Genomic DNA, 26549 nt, shown 5'->3' with positions numbered 1-26549 from the left:
TATAAAGAAGGGGGGTTAAAAGTTTACAGAGTTTGACAAAGGGGGGAGGCGGGGTCGATTAATTTGAAAAAATCATTGACATCGTTTATGAACAGCCCTCAAGCCGTCTTTATCACGGCATTATCTACCGGCAATATAAACGAGCAACATTCAAAAGAAAGTAACCAACTACTAAAATCTCTGAGTTAATGACATAAAATTTACAAGTGAAAGGCATATAAAATCAACATTTTAAAACTGTATTAAAACACATGAGCAGTGGATATTGTAGTTGGTTTTTTTTTGATAAACATGAAAAAACATGAATTCAATTGCGATAAAATTTTATATGTCAAATTGTCGGCTTGTTACTTTCTGATAAATGTCGAACAAAAAAGGGGCAATACATAAAAGTAATCAATATGCTAACAAAAAATAATAATAAATTAAATAATAATTTAAATCAACTGGTTAAACTATTTTCATAAAATTTATTTCATATTAACAAATCTAATGTTGTTGGGTACCATCAACCTTAAATACATATTTCAAAGATAGATGTCCGCTGACCATAAAAACGTAAATGACTAATAAGTAATATAACAAATTCTCTTTTGTGTTCTTGTAAGGGGAGTTAGCATTGTCCCAGTAGATCCAAGAGAAGCCTGGTAGAAATTCTTTTAATGGCACTTGTAAGGACGCTTCAATATCACGAAGGGCGCTTTCTATATTTTCAACCTATACCGAAGAAAAAAATTACGTAAAAATAAAAATAATATGTCAAAAAAAGTAAAAAAATAAAAATCTGTGTTAATACGATCTATGAGGAATTTCAAAAAGGTTAGTTTAATAAATCTTTAATAGGCCATTAAAAATGATTAATAGTTTATGAGGAACTTTAACAAACTTTTAAAAGGCCATTAAAAATGTTAATACACTAAAGTTAAATTGAAGACTAAGATTGATACAACCTTTTTTAAAATTTTGTGAATGTAGTTCAACTTTTTGCTTGCACCTGTTTTAATTGTAAGTTAAAGCTTGTCAATAAAGTGCAAGTTTAAATAGAACAAGATTTTTTGGTTGAACACCTATCCCCAGTGACAAACACAGCGTCATACTACGTGGTGCTAACTACCAAAAAGAGAGGAGAAAGCACCTACAAAAAAAGTATTTTACACTATGACTGAGAAATGTAAAACCTTTTAATTCCCATGTTCAATCACTCATGATAGTCCATCAAATAATATTAAAAAACTTTTGATTAAAAAATAAATAAAAAAGTAAACATGATAAAGTTTTTAGAACCTAATCGCTAAAACCTACAAGTTCCTAGTTCCTAGTACTAGGTTCTAGATTACTTTTACGCTGATAATAATTAAAAATTTTCAACTTAATTTTTGAATAATATAATTACATGTATTTTTAAACTCATAAATTATTAACATTACCATTTTTATTTTTTTAAATGATCACGTTTAATCTGTGTTCAAAATTTTTTTTTTTCAAAAGTTTCATAAAATTTAAATGCAATCAAAATTTTTATTTTATTCTTAAAATTGTATATTTTGAAATATTTAGTTACAAATTAGAGACTTCAAATGTTTAGTTACAATTAAAGTTTAGTTAAAATTTAAAAAAAAAATGTTTAGTTACAAATTAAAGACTAAAATAATCTAAAAAGTTGTATATTTGAATGTTAAATGTTTAGTTACAAATTCAAGACTTAATTTAAAATCTATATAAAAAAAAAGTTTTTTTACTTATGTCGGCTACAAATATATTAGCATGAGTAGCTAATAAAAACTCAGTTAAAACTAACAACTATATCAATTCTAATACATTTATATACTATATACAGGGTTTTTACAGGTTCTTAATGAAAATTTTCCCTGACATTAATTCATAAACATAAGTATGCTGATATTTCTTAAAGTTTCAAAAATTAATTATCTTTCTGCTATTTATAAAGATCAAACAAAAAAAGTAAGAAAATTAAAAAAAAAACTTTATAAAAAAAAAAATTATTCTGTTAAGAAAAATAATAGCTACAATAAAGTTATATCTTTAAACAAAGAAAACAAATTTCACATTATTTTTTTCCTTTTCTATTCCAAAATTTTTTTACAAAGAAAAACGCGTTTTTCTTTGCTGTTACTTTTCAAACCATTTACTTTAATTATTAATCCCATATAATTTTTTACTCTCTTATATGGTATTATACGGACTCTCTTATATGGCCTCTTATATGGTATTAATAAACTCAATATCTAAATTAATGCAGGAATCTAGTAGGAATTCTTTTTCTCTTTACTACATCACTGATTTCTCTGGTTACAATTTCCAACTGATTATTGCGTTTATTTTGCTTAGCATTCTTTCTCTTTTGTTCAAGGTCTAGCTTATACCTTTGGCGTGCACCTTTAACAGACTTATAAACTTTTTTGTTAGTTCTATTGTTGTAGGTATTAGGTTGTTCTTTTGCATTAGATCTATCATCTTTCTTGATATCACCAATCTTTTTTTCAAACTAACTTTAGATACAATCTTATTAATACTAAATCCCCCCCCTCACTTACTCAACAATGACTCGTGATTAGAATCAATGTTAGAACAGATTTTAATTCCTTTGGTATATTGGTTGAAGATTAATGAAAAAAGAACTCATCTAGTCTAGTGCTCTCGCAACTGAAAGATTTCTTTTTAGAATCTTGAGATAACACTCCCCAACATATCTGAATATTGCGGCAAAACTTTAACTGCTTTAGTCGCATTAATAATCTTCAATGATTCTAGATGAATCAAGAATTGATACTAGATAAGTCATTTGAGACAATGATACTAGATGAGTCATCTCACTTCATTATTTGACTCATTATTTTAGTTGTATAGAGGATATTGAACTTGGATCAAATACATTTTTTACCATGCATTGATGTAATGGACTTTTTTGAGTGATTTTCTCCAATATAACAATTAGCATATTTGCAGCTTCCTTTTTAAACTTTTTTTAAATATGCAGATTTTACTTTATCTTTACATAACAAATGCCCAAGTTCTTCTTCAGTTGAAAATCCAAAATGCATATCTTTTATTTGTAAGTATTAAATATGTAAGTATTAATGTCATTAACCAAATCATTTTATTAAGAATTTAAGTCTTTCTTAAAATTCTAAATAAATTGATTAGGTTGATGCTTAACTATATATTTTTTGATAATTCTTTGCTTAGCTATATATGATTTTTTTATATATTTATACAGTATTTAAAACTTTAAAAGTACAATATTAATATCAATAATATTACTTAAAAATGTTTATTGAATATAATTTATTATAAAATTAAATAATCATACTTTGTAAAGTTGACTTTAATAACAATATTTGAATTAGATGATGAAAAATACATCCAAGGGACTCAATAGTTCAATTCATATGATTTTTAAAATTATGTGCATTTAAATTAACCCAAAATAACACAAGAAATTGTTTATCAACGAAACATCATAAATAATAAATTTTTTATTCAGTCAAATAATCTTAAACTTAATGATGACCAACTTTAATCAAATACACAAAAAAATTGGTTTTCTTTTTTTAATCTTAATGTCTTTCACTAAAAGTTATAACAGTTTAATGTATAAAGAAATCTTTTTAGTATATTAAATATGCTTGACAACCAAAGTACTTGGTATGTAACTCTTGTATATTCATCTTTTTAGTATGTAAAATATGTTTGATAACCAATGCATACAATGTAAATTTTGTCTGTTCATCTTTTTAACAAATGTTGTTACCTAGCTACAATTTTATTACTCAAATAATAAAGCATATCTAAAAATAAAAATTTTTTCTAAACAACTTTTTCAGGATGGCAAATAGATTTTGTGAATCATTTAACTGCTTTTTTTAATGTGCTCAATAAATGCTATAGTGCATTTACAAACAAACAGTAAGTAACATGGTTACTTACATGATATACATCTAAATACCTAAAACAACAATGGAAAATAGAGAAAAAAATAGATAAAAAGGACAAACTTTAATTGTTGTCATTCCCAAAGATTGTGCAGCTTTTAGATTTTTTTCCACATTATCAACATACACAACATCAGCAGAATCAACTTTTAGTTGATCCAGAATAGCAGGTTTTAAAGCTGGAGAGGTCTAGAAACAAATAAAAATGATCTAATATTTGATTATTAAATATAACATGAAAATATTTAAAAAAAATTTAAACTAAAATTGTCTAAATAAAATTTTAAGGTAACATTTTTAGTATTAATATACAGGTAATATCACAAATTTACATAAAAAATTCTGTTGATCAAAATTTTAACTCTAAATTTTAACTTTAAATATGACTTTAATTTTAAACTGTATCAACTGTTTGATCATAAAACTAAAATAACAAAAATTCAACTTTAGTGTATGTATAACATTTACTAGTTAAAAAATATAATGCTGTTTTGGCAATCTTATAAAAAACTAGAACTGAAAAGTAGAACCTGTTTTTCTTATAAGAAGTTTGTGCTCGATGTGTATAAAACACCGGACCAGTCAGCCAGTATAGCTGCATTCCATCTCTCCTGGTATCTTTTTAGACTCTTAAGACTTGTAGTCTTTATTTTGATGAATAGAACAATCTACTGGAATCAAAGGAAATTAATTTCCCTTATGGAACAATACTGCCTACAAGTTTTTTTTGAGCTGTCAATAGCTTCCACTCTTAAAAATTGTGAACAATGCTAATGTCAACGAAAGAACTGAAAACATCATGATTATGGCACAGTGATTCTGATAATACATAAAAGCATGGAAATGTTTCATATCTTTTTTTGATATTTTGAGGTTCAACAATTTAGATCTAATAAATTTCATTTTTTCAAACATGATGTCACAAGTTTTGCATTTGATTTTGTGAGTCCTAAATCTTTTACTAAGTCATCAAGTTCTTGTTGGTTAGGGAGATAAGGCAGATCATTCAGTTCCCTGAAATCAGAGTCATCACTGAGTTCATATTGTGTGTCTTCTTCAAAATGATATGCAGCCACTTCTTTAAATCGAGGTGAAATAGGACCAGGTAATTCATCCCTGAATAAAACTTGTGTGTCTTTTTATACTTTGATATATCAACCATGCATTAATAACAGTTTAAATGATGGTTCATTGGTTCTTTCCATATTTTCGGATTTACACAGGCATTGACTTTCTTTAATTCAACCCAGCCATCCTTCCAGATTTAATCTGCAGCTGTCAGAACTGTAGTGTGATGCTCATGATTTGTTCTATACTTATATTAATACAGCCCTCAAAATTAGTGTTGATATTCGGCAAAGCCAACCTAAAAGTGTTTGAGATTGGTCAAAAATTGCCGACCTCATTTTATGGTAAGATCTTTGTATCAATTTTTTTTTGCCGACCTCTAAAAGATTAATTTCATGGGCTGCTAATATAAGCATAACATGCAGTGAAAAAATATGTACCAATGATAATTTTATGTTTAGTTTGTGTTGTACTAATTTGTGGTATATGTGGTACTCACACCTCGAACTATTACATAATATGGCAGGCCTCATTAAGAAGCATTAGACCGTTTTCACTTTACGTACGAAATAAGCCATTACCATTAAATAAGATTTTACCTACAAGTTAAGCCATTTACATAACGCCAAAACTCCAGCATTAGCATCCCAATGTGCTAATCTCTATTAAAGTCAGTCAATGTATGCCACTTAAAATATATTTGAAGTATAGATGTACTGATAGGTAGCAAGTTGTTAAAACAAAAAGATGTTAAAGGGAATAACATGTATTGTGTATAAAATTCCACTTTTTTACTATAGGGTACAAGGCTGGAATTAAGTTATCGCAAATCTCAATATTTGGAAATATTTCTAGCCATTAAATTCTCAGTTTATTAAAAACGTGAACAATGTTTTAATGAAATGTTCAATTTTTCATATTGCAAAAATTAATGAAAAAACAAAGCTTATAATAATTTAAAAATCAACCTATAAAAAATTATGATAAAGCTATTTGCGCATAGTATGAAACATCAATAACAGTTTTTGTTTAGGGGGAAAGTTTAAGGAAATATCAATTTAAAAATCTAAATGTTTTAAATTAGAAATTAATTAATTCAAAATAAAAATAATAAAAAAATATTTTAAAATAAGTCATTAGTGTATTTTTGTTTTGTTTTAAAATAACTATAAAAAGTTTAAATTAGTTTTTATATATTTTTAAACTCCTCTTTAATTTTGTATACATATCTGCAAAAATGTTATGAGCATTTTATTTGTAAGAAAACATTGAATAGGATATACAAGTATCTTTTTATCTTTTTTCAGGATTTCTTTTATTTAAAATACTTGATCACTGATAAATTCCTTTAGACTTATATACACCGCTAAATTTCTTTAGAACTATATTGTACTTTATTGTGCTTTATTTTTCTAGTTTTATCTCATGATTTATTTAAACGAATTAAAATAATAAAGTTTAAATCATAATATTTAATAATAATAGTAATAATATGGTTTTACAATAAGATTTTATATCATAATTCAAGATCAATATATACTTTTCATTGAATAACAGCTATTGAGTTTAGTGATCAAAACAGAGTTTACAGTTTTTAAAAAGCTTAAAATTTAAATACCAGAAGCATTTCCAGATATTGCAATTTGCAATCACTTAATTCAAGCCCTAAGGTATAAAATACAGTTACGATTTTATGAAGTTTAATGATGTCTAGCAAAAAGTTGCCACTATGTTAAGTATCTGGTAATGGATGACATGATTTCTAATACAATAAACTTTAGCTGGTAATTTAAACACCTTTGGTACCTGTGACCTTCCAAAAACACCATGATCTAAAATAGATAAATTTTTATAAAGCTAATAAATTTTTAGCTTAAAATAATAATAAAATAGTGGCGGCAGATGGTTCTTATACTATTGCTTCTTAATCTAGCGTACCATTAAAAATTTAAATATAAATAATTTCATTTAAATTTTTTTTAATTTAAATGAATTTAATTTAAGTTAAAATAATTTTTAGTTTAGAAGCTTTTTAGTACTGTAGAATTTGGCCAAAAAATAGTGAAACCTAGAAAAAAATTTTTATAGAGACATTATATATTATCAGAAAGATAATTTTATCAGCTTTCTAATGGTGTATCTTGTCACTTTTTTGGAGTTAAGCAAAAAAAATGGCGGATCAAAATTAGAATGTAGGTTTTTTCATTTTTTTTAAAAATTTAATAAATATGAAACAGTGTCCTTAGATATCATAGCTTCATTATTAAAAAAAAGTGTAATTCAATTGCCATGATGTTATTGAATGACTGAACAAAAGCAATTAAATATTTCTGAAAGCTTAAGTATTCGTTTTATTATAAAAATGAATTTCTCTTTGAAATCATAGCTAGAAGGAAAACAATATAAAAAATACTTATATTTATCAATGCATTTGAAACAGCTGTGAATTAAATATTGAATTAGATATAAAAAAAAAAACTATTTTGTGTGGTTGACTGTCTCCTTATTTAAAGAAAAAATAATAATGGAGGGTAAAATTCAAACTGACATATCAAATGGAATAACATTATGTATTAAATGCGGAGAAGGTGTAAGAATACATGATCCTTTGAACCATGTAGGTTCGAAGCATTCTGATTATAGCAAGAAAAAACATCCCCTCACTGCTATTATAATACACTTATATCCATTTATCCTGTAGGAATTTTTTTAAAAATGGCTCTCGAAAAAGATCAATGAAAATCGAGACAGAGCGTATTACTAGAGCCAAAATGGAACTATTTGATTTTAAAAAACAATGTTTTTATTGTAGCGGTGATTGTATCAATGACAGAAAAAATCCAAATCGCAATAAATTTGAAGAAGTACATAGAAAAAAATCAGCCATACATTCTTCCACCATTGAAATATGCCGCAATAGAGAAAACCAACTAGCTAAAACTATAGAAGTATGTTTAATCAGTGTGAATGATCTAGTAGCAGCAGAAGACAGATATCACATATCATGTAGAGACAGCTTCGAGAACCCTTTACCAAAATATTCAACATCTGGACGTCCTACTTGCAGTAACAAAATGACATCATTCAATACTATATGTGAATTGTTAGAAAGAGACATAGAGTTGTACACGTTGTCAGTATTTCATTTGAAAATGATGTCAATCAATGATGACGTTTATTCAATAAAAATGACCAAATTCAAATTAAAGGAAATGTACGGTAAGTCTTTACGCATTGTCAAAAAAGAAGGCAGAAGCAATATAATTATATTGGACAGTGTTAGAGACATCTTATGTGAAAAATGGTACCAAGAAAAAAACACAAATGTAAACGTGGAGAGAAAGCATGTTGTTTTAACAGCTGCAAAACTTTTGAAAAATGTCATAAAGAATCATGACCACAATTCCAACACATATCCTTCTAAAGAGGACATACTAAACATTGACCCATGTACCTCAATTATTAAAAACATGTAAGTTTTATTTCATTAAAGTGCTGATATGTATAGTATTTACTTGTATAATAATAAAGATGCGTATTATTTATTTTAATCAGAATTCCCAGAATCTGAACAATATCGATGTTTATGTAATTTTTTTAAGGTTATCCGTTACAAACAGAATGTTGTAAAGCATAATACTATCGACAAGATCATCTCCTGAGAGGGAACCTCCTTTCTTCAATTTGTTGCTGACAACACAGACCATGACATTGCTACTGTTGATGGAAAAAATATATACCTTTACAAAGTTTGAAAACTAATTGTTTTATATAATTTTAGGAAAAAATTCAAGCTTGTTTTATTGATCTTCTATGAAATATTGGCTACCTTTTCAAAAATCCATGTCCAAGTTGGTCTGGCTACATGGTTCTGCAACAAATAATATTGTAAAACAGAAATCTAACATTGCTAAACTACCTGTGATTGATTTACACGCCACTGATTTGACAGCCCTATATTCACTACTTTGCTTGATCATTGATCACTCCAAAAAAGTGAATGTTACAATGCCATCCATAACATTTGATCAGCAGCTTTACATAAAAGCATACGAAATAGTCTCTACAAAAAACTTAGATATATTTGTTCGTCTTGGAGGTTTCCATCAACTTATGAGTTTTCTAGGTTCACTTAGATGTATGATTGAAGGAAGTGGTTTGAGAAGCGCTCTTGAAACAGTCTATGCCCCTTTAACAGTAGGACACATGCAATCAGGAAAAGCCTTCACACGCTATATGAGGACATTTTTCATGTTTTTTTTTTTCATCTTCCCTTCCAATAAGGCTGCAAGCAGCCACTAATTAAAGTTGGTAGTTACTGAAAGAGAAAAGATGAAGATTGTAGAGCAATATAACAATTGACGGACGACTTTAAAAATTGCAAATTATATGAATCAGGAAAGCAAGATGAAGGAACCGAACTCCAAAGAGCTGATGTTTGAAGAAAAAAACTAGACGAATAAGCGTTTTTGGAGCTATTAGGAACAGTCACAGATAAAAGGATGACACTTAGTTGAATGACGAGTAGCAGAAGAATGAATTTTAGTAGATAGCACAAAAGACGCTAGCTCTTTAGAGCAGTGCCCATTATAGTATTTGTAGAAAAGAGAAAGAGAAGCAACATTACGACGATGTGATAATAGTTGGAGATTGGCTGCAAGAGCAGGTCCAACTATGTTTACAATGCGTTTTTGCACCTTGTCTAAAAGAGAAAGGGCATCATTAGAAGATCCGCCCCAGATATGGCAACAGTATTCCATACAAGGCCGGATTTGAGATTTAGAGAGATAGAGAATAGAATCTGAAGTAAGAAAGTGACAAGCTCAATAAAGAGATGCAACCTTAGCAGATGCTAATTTTGCAACTGATTTGATATATGGTTTCCAAGAAAGATTGGAAGTAAGAGTTAATCCTAGAAGATGAAGAGTAGATAACTCATTGAGTACATCACAGTTCATAAATATAAGAAGATCTAACTTATTGCGATAACGATTGGCTAAAAAAAATTGAGTTTTATCTGTATTGAAGTTCACCAGCCACTGTGAGCCCCATGCTGTAGCAGAAGTGAGATCCTTTTCAAGCTCAAATGCCCCCTCCAAGCAATCAGAGGGTGTTGGTTTCTTAATACGACAAGAATAAATGGTAGTATCACCAGCAAACAATGCCACCTCAGATGTGAGAATATCTGGAAGGTCGTTAATGTAAAGTAAAAAGAGTATAAGGCCAAGGATAGAACCTCGAGGAACCCTTGAAGTTACAGAATAAGAAGAAGAGTGTTGTACATCGAGGACAACTTTTATGCTACAATTTGGAAAGGAAGGATTCAATGATCTTAAAGATGTTGCCAGATACACCATAAGAAGGAAGCTTATGGAGAAGACCAGCATGCCAAACGGCATGCTGGTCAGAAAGTAAGTTATTAGATTCAAGATGAGAAATTAAGTGTTTGTTAATTAAAGATTCAAAAACCTTGCTTATGATAGGAAGAAGACTAATGGGACAGTAGTTAGACGAGCCAGATCGCTCTCCAGAATTTTGGAAGATAGGGATAACAGATGCGGCTTTCCAGCAGGCTGGAAAGCAAGACTCTGATAAGCACTTGTTGAATAGTTTTGAGAGTATAGACAACAGCTTCGGAGAACACTTCTGCAAGACAATGACAGGTGTGTTGTCCGGGCCACAAGCTATAGAAGAGTCTAGGCAGGAAATCACTTTAGATACAGAAGCTGGAGTGATACAAATGTCAAGCAATGGATCAACCTGTTTGTTGGCAATATCAGGTAGAACGCAACTAGTGGAATCAAGAGATGATATTGATGAAAAGTATTTAGCAAACAATTCGGTTTTGTCTTTAGGTGAGGTGACAAAGTCTGAACCATACAAGAGAGGTGGAATTATAGATTTGCCCTTATTATTGATATTATTAAAGATTCTCCAGAAGTCATGAGAGCCTAATTTTTGAGATTAGATACGAGATTTCATGACCTGAGAATAGCGGGCTTTGGAGTTAGACAAAACCTTTTTACAATTGTTTCTAGCAGTTATAAACAGACGTCTGTTTTCTGGAGAATTGTTTTGCTGATAAATATGGAAGTAACGGTTTCGATTGGCAATCGCAGCAGCACAGTGTGAGGAAAACCATGGAGGAGAGTGAGGCTTGACCTGGAATCATCGAGAGGGAATAAAAGATTCCATTCCAGCTTGAATCCACGAAGTTATGTAAGAAGCACATTTGTCGACAGGAAGACAAAAGATTTCTACCCAAGGGCCATCACGAAGAAAATCACGAAAAGAATCCCAGTCAGCTTTACTGTAGTTGTAAGATGTTCAATAATAGGGGGATTCAAGTGATGAAGAAGAATGAGATATTAGTTTTAGAGATATCAAATTGTGATCAGAAGAACCTAAGGGTAAATGTGGAGAAACTGAGCACTGACTAGGAATGAAAAATGCAATTGTTGCAAATCTCTTCGTAGTGTTATTAAAAACATTGCAAATCCTTGATTCTAAGATTCCGAAGATTCTAAGATTCATTGATTTTTTTAAGATTCATAAAATTCAGATCTATTATAAACTTTATAAGATCATTGATTCTAAGATTTCTTGATTCTAAGATTCATAAGATTCCGAAGATTCTAAGATTCATTGATTTTTCTAATATTCATAAGATTCAGATCTATTATAAACTTTATAAGAGAACTTTTCTCTCTTATTTTCATGTTTTTTCAATACTGTGGGAGGATAGATGGCATCAAAAAGCCCCCTAAAAATATTTATTATTTGTTATTTTTCTTTTCCATTTTTTATAAAGAATAAGAAAAAAAATTCAGTTTCAAATGCTGTAGTAACTAATTTTTTATTTTATTATTTTCTTCATGACAATAAAATGGATTTAAAAAACTCACTTAACGTTTAAAAAAATCCATAGTAAATGTAACTTATATTTTTTGTACATAATTTTTTTATAATACTTAATGATTTAAAAGACATAATTTTTAATAGCTTTAAATTCATCCTGCCAAAAATAAATGGTATCCAGACAAACATATTCATTAAACATAAAAATAAGTTGAGAGCCATCAACTTCATAAAGTTGACAAACAAAACCATTGAGCATAAAATTAAGTTGAGAACAATCAACTTCTTGCTTTGCTAGCAAAGCACTCTAACACTATCACTATTGCTTGAATTTTCAAGCTAGATGAATTAATCTAAACGAATTAATGATGAATTAATCTAAATGAATTAATCTAAAATTAAGCTAAACGGTAACAATTTTAGGGAAGATAAGTAAGCTAACTAGTTTCAAGATAAACATTTTTATTTGTATATTATTAAATTTATTTGTATATTATCAGTTTACCTAAACAGGTAACCCGGTTAGCTTGGACAACCTGGTTACTATATCTAAAAAGGCAACTTGGTTAGTTTAGTCAATCAATATAGTTAGTTTATCAAAATGATAATTTTTAAACTTACCACATCAAACAACTCTGTGTCAATAGGAATGTATGCAGGATTAAGGTCTCCTGCATCTAAAATAAGTCCTGTTTTGATACCTTCAGCACGTATACCTTGAATTGCAGATACTAGCTCAGCCAAAGCCACATGAAAACTTCCATGACGAGAAAGAAGAGCTGGTTCAATTTTCTTTAAAAGTGCTAAATTTTAAATAAAAACAATTATTTTTGATCAGTTAACTAAGTTACATAAAAACTAAATGAAAAATATTTACGTTTGATCATAACCATTGTAGTTTATTATATACATACATTTATCTCCCTCCTTGAAAAGCTTTGCCATCATTTCTGATTCTGACATGTTATGATCACGAGCAAATTTCTTTACTACATGACTTAAAGCTGGAACAACTGATCCACGCAAATTAAACACTACAGCCTTTTTAGTTGAAATAAACCTTTCTGCTTGAATAGAAGTTTGAGCAAATGCTTTTGCACTAACACTTTTTAAAATTGACGATCTTTGCAAAGCCCGGAACATGTTAAAGCTGAATTTAGTTAAAACATAATTTCATTAACTACAAATTATTAAATTTACCAAAATGAGTAAACTAAAAAACTCCTAAATAACACAGAGCTATTAGGTTTACATTTCTCAGAACTCCTCGTATAATTTTCTGTGTTTATATAAAGAGATATCTACCGGTTAGATGGGGCGGATGATTACAACTAATATAAATTTACATTAAGCTATATATGATTTTTGCATTCTATATAATAAAAAGATTATAATAATAACAATTATAGTAACAAAAATCTGTCAAAGTATAAAAAACGTCACAAAGTTAACGAAAGTATAAAGGGTTTATCTAGATCTTTACCAACTTTTAAGTTCATGTATGGCTTACACACTAAATGTAAATCGATAATAAATTACTTAATCAAGCAAAATTGACATCGAGGCAAAAATATAATCTAAAATTTAAGTTTGAGGGGCGATTAAATTGGTTGAAATTAGAATGGCCAACAACTGAACCTAATTTTTAAAATTCTAAAATTGCAGATTAGGGTAAAGTGCTATTCGTATTTTTAAGATCTCATATATTCTCATTGAAAAGTTAAAACATCTTATATACAAGGTTTGTGAGTAAACCGGGGGATCTTGATTAGAAAAAATTTAATATAAGTTTTATATCATGCCAACATTTTAGTCAATGGTTCCCCAACAGGTGTCAAAATTTTGAAAACTGTCAATTTTATTATTCATATCTTCAGAAGCAAAATATTTTTTTTCTAAATGTTAATCATGTTATTATGCTTCAAAGTAAAATCATGCTATTTTACTTAAGAGCTGATTTTCAATATGAATTGAAAATCAGCTTTGATTTTCAATATGAATTGAAAATCAGCTCCAAAGTAAAACGCCGAAAGTAAAATACCTTAAAAGCTATTTTACTTTATTATTTGAACCCTTAAAACTCTATGTGGCAGATTTTTTATATTGCATCATTGAAAAAAGCTTATTTCAAACTTTTAGAAACAATGTAATTGCTTTGAAGAGATTTGTTCACATAATAAAAATATTAGACCCATAAATAGTTATTTTATCCTTTTACGATTTTGTACTAAACATCTTTATGTAAAGTACAATATTTAAAAAAACAGATTCCAATTTCAAACTAATTTCTGAAACGAAAATTGATGGGGAATGATAATATCGACATTTTGTATATATGATTGCAGGGCCGACAACACCGAGAAGCACGTGCCCCCCCCCCCCATTTTTTTCCAAAGGACTTTTTTTTAAGAAAAATCTAGACTTTTTTTAGAAATTGACGATTGTACCCCTCCACTTCGAAACTCGTGTCTTCAGCCATGATTGGATTTGGGATTACTGCATTAACATGCTGCTCCATTTTCTGACAAGTGTCCATGCTGCCAGGGCAGTTAAATGACTGAGCTAAACTATAAGGATGCATAAAACTAATGAAACATTTTTTCAGTTTACTCCATTGTTTTAAATTGATACTCAACTATCTGTTTGATTTATCACACACTGACACCTAAATATTTCTAAAATATTCTGGTAAAGATGAGAGGCTTATTGACCAAGAATACTTAAAAGACCAACAAAAATTTTCTCAAGTTGGCTCAATGGCTCAATTAAATATCAAGAAAAGAACTGTTAAAAGAAATGTGTACAAATGCAGGGCCGGCGCGAATAGATGCCACGTGATGTGGGGGGTAGGTAGGTTGTCATTACAATTTTTGCTGACTAAAAAAAGATCCTCGTTTTCTGAAATTTGTGTGCTGACTGGTCTACTTCTGCTAACTGACAGTCTAAATTTGCGGACTGACTTGTCTAAAGGGTCATATTAACCGACTAAATGAACGAATAATTCATTAATGGGGAAGGGGTGTCACAACTTACACACACCTCTTCGCGCCGGCCTTGCACAGATGACGATTGATCCAGCATTAGTCAAAAACAGTAGGTACTTATTTTAAAAAACTTTGGTAGCAGGTGGAGCAACTTTAAATAGTATTACATTTTCTAGAATATCGGTTTTGCAGTGATGAAGCTAGTTAACAATTAAAATCATCTGTCATTTCATTTGTTTATAACACAACATCTGAAAATGTTCGATAACGGAGCTGCAATTTTAATTGAGAACCAAATTGGTCGTTCTATGCTGCGACTTAAACTTAAATGTAATATGCAAGAGTTTTTTATATTAAAAAAAAACGCTATTTGTGGTCCAAGTAAATCACCAAGAGTTTAGGTTTAAGGAAGAATTTCATAATCTTAAAAGATCTTAAAGAATGAAAGATTTTAATGAACTGATCAAAATAGTTGCTTTTTTTTATTTTAACAAGAACTTGAAGCAAATAAAAAACCTTTTCCTAAACTGTTGAAATTTATTAAAACAGCCATAACAACCCTTACCAAACCCTAACCCACAACACACTTTATTGAGTCTTGAAGTTAAACTTACCCCGAATTTAAATCAGTTTTTAAAATCTTGTCGTACTTCTGCTTTTAACCTGCATAAACTCCAATATAAAATATTTTGGCAGACTTTAGTTTACCTATCGAAACTTAGTAAAAACAATTCTTATAGTAAAAAAAAAATATTTAAAAATTAAAAAGTTTTTCATTACAAATGTATTTAATACAAAATTTTAGGATCCGTTTTTTAAGAGCTCAGTTCAATAAATGCAATAAACGTGTAATAGTTTGGTCGATAGTTTTATATACCTCCTAAGCTATTATACCTCCTAAGCTATTATACCTCATTGGTTTAATGAGACAGTTTTTTTTCAACATCTTGTACGTTTTGAGCAACATTGAACCTCGGAATACCGGATATATCATTGTTATGATAACAATATCTTATTTTTCAAAATAAGTAAAAGACTTCTATTCTGTGCCTATATTTTGAAAGATTTTAAAATGCCACCAATTTTTACCTTTTTGTAATACTTTTTTCAACTTATTATTATTTATTGTTTTACTTATTTCGACTTATTATACTATTAGACTATATTATCGGACTGTTTTTTTCACATTAATTTGACTTTAACTTGGTTTTGCCGTAATATAGTTTGGGACGCCAATTTAGTATTTTTGTTATTGTGTTTCACTAAAATGGAAGTCATCGTAGGAACTTATAACCATGTGCTTTTTGGATTTAAGTTTGTCCTAAACGAAGAAAGTGATCATGTATATTTTTATTTGTATTTTGAATTATATCTGTTTTTTTTTTCAATTGTTTAAAGTTTAATGTTTTATCGCTTTTGTATAGATTTAATGATAAACAAAATAATTTTAATAATTGTGTTGGTAATATTATAATATTAACACTTAAAATTAGAACTGATGGCATTATATTGATTTTATTTAAGGATTACATTGATAAAGCACAAATATTGTTCTTTGAAAAATGAAATTAATGTTTCAATTTTGTTATAAAGAATTAAGAGCCATAAAATATTAAAAATCGTAGAAATTTCACTAGTTGAAAGTCTAAATTGAAAGTTTCTTTATATTTTCGTTTAAAGAACAAACTAAGCACTAAACTGCTGAGAGAGATAGGCAAAAGGGGCATACATTTCCCATGCGTCAAGATATTACAGGGCACTAGAAAACAAAAGACAAAAAAAAATCATAAAAGAAAAAGTAAAAAATTAAAATATTTTTATTGATTAGGCATAAAAAAAATTTGCTTGATGATGGGCATAGCAATAAACTTACTTTGTTTATGTTACCAAAGAACTATAGTTTTAAATAGTTTATTTCTTTAATAAATTGATAAAGAAATAAATTATTTAAAACTGTTGTACAGCTATTCACGAAAGTTTAAATGATTGCAGAATTTTTATCAAGTATGTTTGGTTTTTGTTTAATAAAAAAAACCTGTAAAATGATATCGAATTAATTTTTTATATTTATCAAAGAAAAAGTAATTAGCTTTAAAATGAATATGAACATATTATAAAAATTTTAAAATTTAGTTAGAAAAAAACATTTACAAAAAATCATATAGGAAAAATAAGAAGCACAAAAGTTTAAATAAATTGCAACATTTGTACAAAAATGAATAAAAAAAGTAAAATTATTATTTAAAGTGTCCTCCTTTATTTTTTATAGCAAAGATAAACTTGTTTATGCATTGATTCAACTAATTTCATGCATATCACATGAGGTACCTTCAGCCAGTACTCATTCAAAAGTTGCTTCAAATGCTGAGTTGATTGAATTTCATGGTATGTCAGTTGATTGTCCATCCAAGACCAAATATTTTCAATTGGGTTGAGATCTGGTGATCTAGGGCACCAGGGCATCACATTAAACTTTTAAAAAAAAAAAAAATCTTTGATTGAGCGAGCTGTGTGAGCTGAAGCCCCGTCTTGTTGTAAGATGCATTGCTTGCTTCTGCTATTCAAGTGTCTGATTGATGGAACTAAACACATTTCCAATCTGTAGGTGTATTGATTAATTCGGCCTTCATACATCTCACAGAAGCCTATACCTATGTGAAAAAAACATCCCCAGATGCCAACCAAACCTCCACCGCCTTGTCGACAATGTTGCAAAAACCTGTCTGAATATTTCTCAGTTGCAAGTCTTTTGACATAGATTCTTCCCTTACGGTTTATGACTTAAAAATTAACTTCATCACTCCATATAACTTTTGCCCACTGTTCTACAGACCAGTCCAGCCTTTCTTTGGACCACACTAGTTGTTTATGTTTATCTGTGATTGAAAGAATAGGTTTTCTAGCAGCTATGTATGTTCCAATACCTTTGTCCAACAATGTTCGTCTCACGAGCTCTCTACTAACTTTTGGATTATTTTTAGACTCGTTGAAGATTTGTGCTAGCTTTTTGTAGCTGAATCTGGGGTTTTCTCTGCTCATTCTGAATATACCACTTTTGTCACGGTTGCTGAGTTTGGATGGTCTCCCAGTACACGACATGTCGGAGACGTCCTTGGTAAGTTTCCAGGTTTTGATGGTTTTTTTAATCCAATATTCAGAAACGTGAAGTATTTTGCCTATTTGAATGTTTGTGTGATTTTTTGTCCTTGCCATACCAATTACTTGCCACTTGATCTCACTAGAAACTGATTTTCAACCTATTTGCAAGCAATTGAAATTAATTTGACATTTACAATATTTCAAGTTGATTTTTAATGAATTAAAAGCTGTCTGATGATGTTGTGATTAATTTTTTGATGATAAATTACTCATTTTAACTTTATTTAAAAATAAAAAAAAAATTTCGCACCGGATTTATCAATTAATTAGAAAATAATTAATCCTAAATAAAATTGTTTAAACTTTTGTGACACCTCTTAATTTGTATCACCTACCTTTTAATGAAATTTCTGAGTAAACAGTGATGAGTCTAAACTTACTTTTTTTAATTCTATTAACATATAACCTATTTACCAAATTGAAAAAAAAAAATTATTTTGATATCTATTTCTGTTAGATTTTTTATTCAAGAAAAACCGAAGATGGTCATCAGTTCTTGTCACAGGAAACCGTTTTGTTCCATTTACAATTTCTCATCTAACTGAGCTTATAATTAAAAAAAAACGACCTGTTTAAAACCTCAACAAATCAAAGGTTACCAGATCATTAGCACTTTTTAAAAAACTGTGTTGCCAGCCATTAAAATAAAATAGCACAGGATTTAATTGATGTACCTACAGTAAACTCTTTTGTAAGTATATTTATGATGCTACTTCAGCTGCAGCAATATCAATTGTCAACATATGAATTCTTAGTGTTGCTTTCCTTCATCATTATTAAACTTTTTATGTATAAGTTTCAGTGATTATTTTAATAAATAAATAAAAATCTAAGATCTTTTTGTTTTCAGCTGCAGTCCCGCTAGACAAAAGATCTTGCTTTACAGGCTTTCGGCCACCAGATGTTCAGCTCAGATTGCTGCTAAAACTAATTGTAAAATAACCAATGGAAATTACTGCTGCTCTAAAGTCGTTGCTTTAGCTTCAACCAAAATATTGACTCATGATGAGTAGATGACTTGTCTTAGCGATGAAACAGAATTTTTTGCAAAGTGAATAATGATAACAAAGGATATGATGTTTTTTCCATGAGTTCCCTGAACATACGCTTGAAGTAAATAACTTTTCATTCAATAAATTCAGTTTAAAATTGAGATTATAGAAACCATTTCATTAAGGTTCTCATTCATCTGGTTAAAAGATCAAGAACATGTAAAAAATAAATCTTAAAATAGAAGACAACTTTATGGAGGGTATTTTGCATCTTTATAAATTGAAGTAGTCTTCATTTTTTACTTCTAGAAACACTTTAGGATTTCTTAACCAAATATATTCAAAAGGTCTATAGCCTAATTTTTAATCTATATAGATTCTAATTTAAAGTTTTTTAACCGATGCCAGTACCTGTTGCAGAAGGTGAATGACATTTAAATAAACTAAAATTGATTTAAAAAAAATGATTATATCAGTGAATTTGTTGCAAAAGTGTTATTTAATCCAGATAAGATCCAAATTAACTTGAAAACATGAATGTAAACTAACAGTATTAGAAATAAAAACACAGTCAGTAACTTGTTCACACTTTTAATTAAAAAAAAATGCATATATACCCATATAAGCATGCTATTCTGATTGCTACTCTGCTCATGGCATCATGAAAGCTTTTGATGGCCCTGATCATGCATGTGCAATTTCCTGCTAACCAATCATTGACATTATTTAGAAGTGTTGTTTTTGAAAAGTACTACTTTCAAGATAAGTTACTTATGATCTTGTTTCAAAAAATATTTATTAAAATACATTACAAAATTTACACCTTTGAAATTTACACCTTTGGAATGTCTAGCACCGGGTAACTTTTTAAATTACCGCAATAAAATAAATTACCGCAAAACAAATTTAATTTACTAATTAAGAAAAACAAATCTAGAAGTGTTATTTTAAATGTACATATTGTGGAATGTCTATTTGTTTCAATTTTTTAATTTTTCAAATATTAAATAAATTTAATATTACATTTTTTATTATTATTAAGAAAAAACTTTCAATAATAAACTAGTTAATCATTTCTAATAGATGTTCATTTCTTATCGACGTTTATGATAAATCTAAAAAATTAATGATATGGAAAAACTTAAGCTAAAAAAGGATTTCAAAGCTAAAAAAAATCATTTTTTTTATAAAGTTGTTATATAAAGTTTACATAAAAAGTTCTGGCATTGCATTTATATACAGTTATAAATGCATTAAGCACTTTTGTATATGGGCAACTCCATGGTGTTGAACATGACATTCAGACATGTTTAAAAGTGTCATTTGTTAGAAAATCAAGAAGTTTTTGCTAATATACTTTCATTGTTAATACAATGGTGGTGTTTGCTATTAATCATGTTATCATGATTTTTTTATTTACAATACTGGCTGTGCTGTAACTAAAATCACATGGTGTTAGGTGTGACGGCATAAAATTCGCAGAATTGCACCCTTCATTACTCTAAATGCAAATTCTGTGAAAGTAAGGACAATACTGCTTAAATATTTATTCAGAACTCTTACTGAGATACATAAAACTCGTAATATGTGTTTATTTGAACCATTCTTAACTACTGCATCCAATACAGCTAACTAAATTAATAGTGTCAGACGTGATGTAAAAATGTCGGACCTGACGATGCATCCAGGTCCTCATCAAACTTATAATGACCTCGATTGTCAATAACAGGGGTTGACAAGACCCTCATAATATCAGTTTTAGGCAACCAATTTTTGTCTGGTTTAGTTAGCTTCACAAATATGTCCAACTGCTTCCTGAGGAACGAAACCTCAACATCATCCTTATCACATATTTCTATGACTCCAACATAGTTGACCTGTTTTCGTTTTGTAGCAAATTTTGCCAGCACATACAGGCGGACTGAAAACTTGGCCTGTTTAGCTGAAACCTCAACACTGGCATCAGTTTTGTTGTTCTTAGCACCACTGGTTGTGCATGTCTCTGACAGCTCCACTGTTCTCTTTCCAAAATCAAACAGTATTTATTTCGTATCACTGAAATATCTTTTGCAAGCAATTATGTAGAGTTGCTGAACTTCAATGTAGTGAAATGATTGTTTCTGATGCAAGGACTTGCAATTTTCCCATCTGCCATTTAGCATAACCTTTTCATTTTCTATTTCACCTGGAGAGACGAGCACCAGTTGCAAGCTTGATGCAGCAGCCTTGGCACATTCATACAATGAGTTAGCATTTGTAACAATTGCTCTACCTGCTAGCACTCTGGACCAAACAATGCATTTTACTGTTCCTCTCACCCCATCAACTCCCCCTTTTCCGTGGCTGGCGGTGAAGAAATTCCAGACAAGGTTTTTCAAAATGTACTCCTCCTTCAAAAAGGTAAGATTTATAAACAAAAACTTATGTTTGAACTGGGAAGCTGCACCGTCTGAGAAGAAGTTCATGTTCTGGACACTAAGATGGCTTGTTTTGATGTGATCAAAAATAACTCTGAGAAATTTGTACACTGCAAACTTGTCATGATTCAAGTAATCAGTCACAAATGCGTAACTATAGGTTGTGCCAGCAACCCAGACAACACATGTGAAGACTATTATTTGCTGATAGTGCCAATGGGCACTTTCAATTGAGCTGTAGTTTTTGGAAAAATCAACTTGTACAAGACCCGAAATCTCGGAGACTGCATATTTTAGAATGCTCCACTTTGTTTTCTTTTGATAGAACTGTGTACCAAAAATGGCTGTAGCTGTTGCTTTATTGCATCAAGGGCATCAAGAACACTGTCTTAATTGCACGCTGATTTTCATATCTATTTCATATCTATGATGTGATTGAAGTTACATCAGATGCCAGAAGATCTTCATCATAACACTTAATGTTATCTTTAAACAGTTTACCATTTTTGCAAACAGTGCAGTCGTTTGCTAGCAATTCACTTTCATCATCGCACACAACACTTTTAATAAAATCACATGTGGTGTTAGGCATGTCTAAACCAGCTGCGAAACAAATGCAAAGCAACAATGTCAAATTTTTATGATAACAACAAAGGCAAACCTTCTGATTTCAGATCAGAGACAAGCTTAACCTGCTGTGGGCGAAGAGATGCAAATTTTGACTTTCCTATGACAACTGTGGGATTGTCAGCCTTGAATAAATTGTATGCTTCCTTGACAGTCATAACACACCTCCCTACAACATTGTTTGTGTTTGAAAAAAGTGTGCCTGCCCAAACTAAATTTTTCTAGCAAGGTATGATTATAGTGTATACTAAAAAGTATTTCACAAAATTCGGAAAGCACATTCCATCAAATAACAGTTTTTTTTGTTTTTTTTTAATTAAACAATTTTATAATTTGAAAAAAAAGTAAAAATTTACTTTTAATTCAATTATAATTCTTTTTTTTTAAATTTTTATTGCTACATGTAAAATAAAATAGATAACGGTAAGAACTTGAAGCTTTTATAAAAATATTATTAAATTATAAAAAAATTATTTATTTATAAAATTAACTATAATAGATACAAAAATTAACATACAGTTAATTTTTTGGCGTAATTGTTATTTTAATTATTAGTACTTTATTATATTACAATATATAATTTAATTACAATATATAATTTAATTATCTTATATAATTTAATCATATTACATAATATAAATAGATTTTATGTTGTTTATATAATAATGTTTATATTATATAATATATTTGTGTATTACATAAGTATATATAAATTTATATTTGTGTTGTTACATGATATATTGTAGGCTATATAACTAAATGTAATATAAATGTATTATATAAGCATGCTTCTTTATCTTGCTAATAGTTGAATAAAAAATATAAAATTTGACATAAAATGCCTAATTTTGCAGCAATGCATTTTGGTGCTCGCCATAAATATTCTGAGGGCATTTGTCCGAACCTGAAAAAAGAAACATCCATTAATCATAAATTACTCTTAGGAATAGTCCCAAATATTCAGGAGAATTATGAAATCTGTGCTGTTTCTTTCAAAAGTTTTTACTTTGTAAATATTCAATTTACACTTTGCGCAGATTTGAAACTACTTAATTTGATCTTAGGACTTCAAAACCATACTTCAAAGTATCCTTGCTGCTTCTGTAATAAGAGTACAGATTGTGTAGATTGGCTCTTCTCTACAGGAGATAAATGAACCTTAGGATCAATTAGACATCAAAATCTTGCTTGGAAACAAGGATGTAATTCTGACTCATCACTGAAAGAATTTTATAATTGCAAGAACCAAACACTTCTGCCAGGAGATGATGAAAATGAAGTTATGGAAGTATGCACTATAACTTCATCTCTATACAGGAACAATTTATCTATTGTGGAATAACCTAGCAACAAGATGGGGACAAGAAAAATGGGAAATCTTCCTAGAAAGCAATTCCCTTTTCAGTCATTTTATGGTGAAGAGTTTGAAGGAAACCAGTGTAAGAAATTGATGAAAATAACAAATAAGCTTAGAAATGCTTTTCCTGAAGATCTAAAAGGATTTTGGGATACCTTTGATGCATTCGATACTGTGGCTCGCTCATGTTTTAGCAAGATACTCAGTATGGATTTTGAAAAAGCGATAGATGATTTTCTTATTTATAATATTTTAGTATTTTTATTACTTTAGAGATCAAAACAAATTGTACCAAATGCATATATTATTTTGCCATGTAAAGAAGTTTTGTAGAAAGAATGGATATGCACTGGGAATTTACAGTGAACAGACAGGAGAAACTATTCATTCAAGATTCAGTGAGTTTTCCAGATATAAACTTCTGAGTGATTTCCACAAAGAAATATACAAGAAGGATCTATTACGTGTTGTTCTTTCATACAACGCAGAGCGAATTTGAGGCTTTATTATGTTCAAACTACATCAGCTAAAAACTTAAAACTAAAATATTTATTTTTATTAGTTTTGACAGGGTTCTTTGATTTATTGATATGAAATAAAATGTTATTTTAAACAATGGTATTAATTAAAGAGTTAGTTTATTAGCTACTTGTCTGTGCCTTAAATAAGTATTTCTACAAAGTTCATTCTTTCGATAATTATACCTTGCTAGAAAAATTTAATTTGGGCATGTACACTTTTTTTAAACATAAACACTGTTGTGGGGAGGTGTGGTAAGGAGATTACGTTTTTTAATTTTCTCCTTATGAATCAAGTTAATTTGTTCCATATGAGTCAGTATCTTTCAGTGTCAAGTTTTATGGCTGATAAAAAACTTTTATAATAAAAAGTGTCAAACATGACGGTATAGTTGTACTATAATTAAGCTGTGCACTATAAAGATAGAGCAGGTAGAACATGAATTACTTCCTATTTTTAGAGTCACAAGTGAAACAGTTTTATTTTGTAAATGGCAGTTGAAGGTACAGAATCATATAGCAGCTTGCAACAGCTATGAATGTTCAACATAGTTACCAAAATAAATTTGCTTCATAGATGACACTTCTTTTTCAACAAATTTTGGCAACTTACCACAAAGATATAATAAATTTAATGTCAGAACTGAAAATTACAGTCATCTACCTTTCATTTGATACCAAATTTATTGGGATTTGTTAAAAGTTAATTTTGGATGACATTTTGATGGAATTACCTATATTAGCACTTTTGTAACAGGATGAAAAAAAAAAAATTATTGATTTGAATTTATAACTAAATAAACAAAATAGTTAAATGTAAAACAAACATTTTAAATGTAACTGGAATTAAATTTATTTTAAAAAATTATTAAAAATTAAATAAATAAATTATTAAAATTTATTAAAAAGAATTTTCTTTGCTTTAACTAGTTTGGAAATTTTAGCAGTAAAAATTAAAACAGAACTTTTTAAGTTCTTTTTTTTAAATTTAAATTAAATTTAAGAAAATAAATTTAAATTTATTAACATTTATTAATAAATTTAATTTAAGTATAACAAAATAAATTTAATTTAAGTATAATAAAATAAATTTAAATTTAAAATAGAAAGTAGAAAAGTTTATTGAAAGGATGAAAATTGCGGTGAAAATGTTTTTACAACAATTAATAAACTGTTTTAAAAGAAAAACTTAAAAGTTTCTGATTTAAATAATCTAATTGAAAAAAGTTTTGACGTAGCGTTAATAACTTAATGCATAGGCGAAATCGCTTTTTCATATGTAAGATTCAAATAGCTTAACACACCTTAACAAGGCCTGATATATAATTAACTTTGCGATATCTGGATCATGAAACCACACATGGACAATGTGTTCAATAGGGTAGTGACCTTGTTTACTGTCTTTCAGATAGTACCATAACCTTTCAATTGGGTTCGTATCAGAATTGCTTCTTAGCCAGGGCAACACCTACATAGCGATGTCAATAAAGTAAGCCCTGATAATGATATCTTATATGTAAATGCAGTTCCCATTTGGAAACCAGTCCTCTAGTTAAGGAATTAGCCAAATTTTCATCACTTTTGTGTACTGTTCAGCATTCATCATGTCATTTACAATGTATAGACATCCAGGTCCATTAAAAGATGTCTCACTCTAAACCATGACTTTAATTGGATGTTTCACTTCCTACACCAGACACTGGAAGAAACTTTTTTTAATGGTCTTCTTCTTGCATAGCAGCAGTTGTCCAGTTTTTCCAAAGTTGATTCATCAGAAAAACATACCTTAAACACGCGTATACACATATACAGTGGATTACACAGACTACTATTGAAGGCTGATTTAAGTTTTTAATATACTGCTGATTTAAAGTTTTAACAACAGTTGAACTATTGTAACAGTTATTAAAGTTACACTTATTTTAGTAATTTAATTTAAGTTTGGCCCATAAGAATCTTTTCCTCATCATTGTTGCAGTCAATTTCAGTTTTTCTTCTTGGTCGATATGCCCTCAAACCAGCTTTAATTAATCTTCTTCGCACAGTCCTGCTACTCATCTGAACACCTGAAGTATTTATTTCAAACATCAATCTGCATGATGTCATCTTGCAGTTAGATTTAGAGAGTCTCACCAAAGTGAGACTCTCTAAATCTAACTGCAAGATGACATCATGCATCATATCTTCATAACAAGAGACTTTCTAAATCTAACTTGCAGTTAGATTTAGAAAGTCTCTTGTTATGAAGATATCCGCTTTCTTCTGCATTTTCCTTTACATTTTGGAGTTTACCAGTTGAATCATGCTACATGTTTTTTTTAATGATTGAATTGATGCTCTGAGCCACCCCACATTTTAAAGCTACTAACATTGCTACTAAAGTAAATAAATATAACAATTAAACAATGAAAATATTGTTACTTTTGTACAGAAGGTCTAAAACAGTCAGGTTTCAGGACCTCAAATCGAGTCATTCCTGATGGCCTGATTGCTTGCAAAACAAACATTGCCTAATTGCAAATAATTGAAAAAATGAATATATTCATACTTAAGAACATTACCTAAAGTTCTTTTTATATTGATATGGTTAAAGGTTAAGATGGTTGGAGCAGTCCT

At 29.2% G+C, this 26549-nt stretch overlaps 2 protein-coding genes across 3 annotated transcripts in view; one reads left to right on the top strand and one right to left on the bottom strand.

Annotated features, from left to right (window-relative positions):
- Window positions 1-456: 456 nt before the first annotated feature.
- LOC100199013 (uncharacterized) lies at window positions 457-13387 on the bottom strand. Of its 2 annotated transcripts, none has more exons than XM_065814189.1 (5): window positions 13363-13387; window positions 12794-13029; window positions 12501-12682; window positions 4017-4142; window positions 457-717 (listed from the first exon to the last, which is right to left on the bottom strand). In XM_065814189.1, exons 2-5 carry the CDS (start codon window positions 13020-13022, stop codon window positions 490-492), a joined length of 765 nt encoding a protein of 254 aa, XP_065670261.1. In that variant the 5' UTR covers window positions 13023-13029; window positions 13363-13387; the 3' UTR covers window positions 457-489. The 2 variants fall into 2 exon arrangements, with proteins under 2 accessions (XP_065670261.1, XP_065670262.1); XM_065814190.1 differs by lacking the exon at window positions 13363-13387 and adding an exon at window positions 13132-13248.
- Window positions 13388-16046: 2659 nt separating this feature from the next.
- Window positions 16047-26549, top strand: part of LOC100207312 (p21-activated protein kinase-interacting protein 1-like) — a 53733-nt gene continuing 43230 nt past the window's right edge. Inside the window, exon 1 of the mRNA XM_065814188.1 lies at window positions 16047-16205. Within this exon, the coding sequence (XP_065670260.1) occupies window positions 16131-16205 (75 nt within the window). The 5' untranslated portion in view covers window positions 16047-16130. The remainder of the gene's footprint in view (window positions 16206-26549) is intronic.

The sequence above is a fragment of the Hydra vulgaris genome, chromosome 12 (assembly GCF_038396675.1).
Source record: "Hydra vulgaris chromosome 12, alternate assembly HydraT2T_AEP".
NCBI classification, from domain to species: domain Eukaryota; kingdom Metazoa; phylum Cnidaria; class Hydrozoa; order Anthoathecata; family Hydridae; genus Hydra; species Hydra vulgaris.
The sequence above is the reverse complement of the archived record's forward strand: the minus strand, read 5'-3'. Positions and strand labels throughout refer to the sequence as shown.

Bases quoted from the DNA above. Each gene is read 5' to 3' on its own strand.
- LOC100199013 (XM_065814189.1), bottom strand. From the start codon at position 13,022: ATGTTCCGGGCTTTGCAAAGATCGTCAATTTTAAAAAGTGTTAGTGCA. The intron at 4,143-12,500 runs GTAAGTTTAAAA...ATTTGTTTCTAG, and splicing joins ACACAGAGTTGTTTGATGTG to ACCTCTCCAGCTTTAAAACC. The intron at 718-4,016 runs GTTTGTCCTTTT...TCTTCGGTATAG, and splicing joins TGGGAATGACAACAATTAAA to GTTGAAAATATAGAAAGCGC.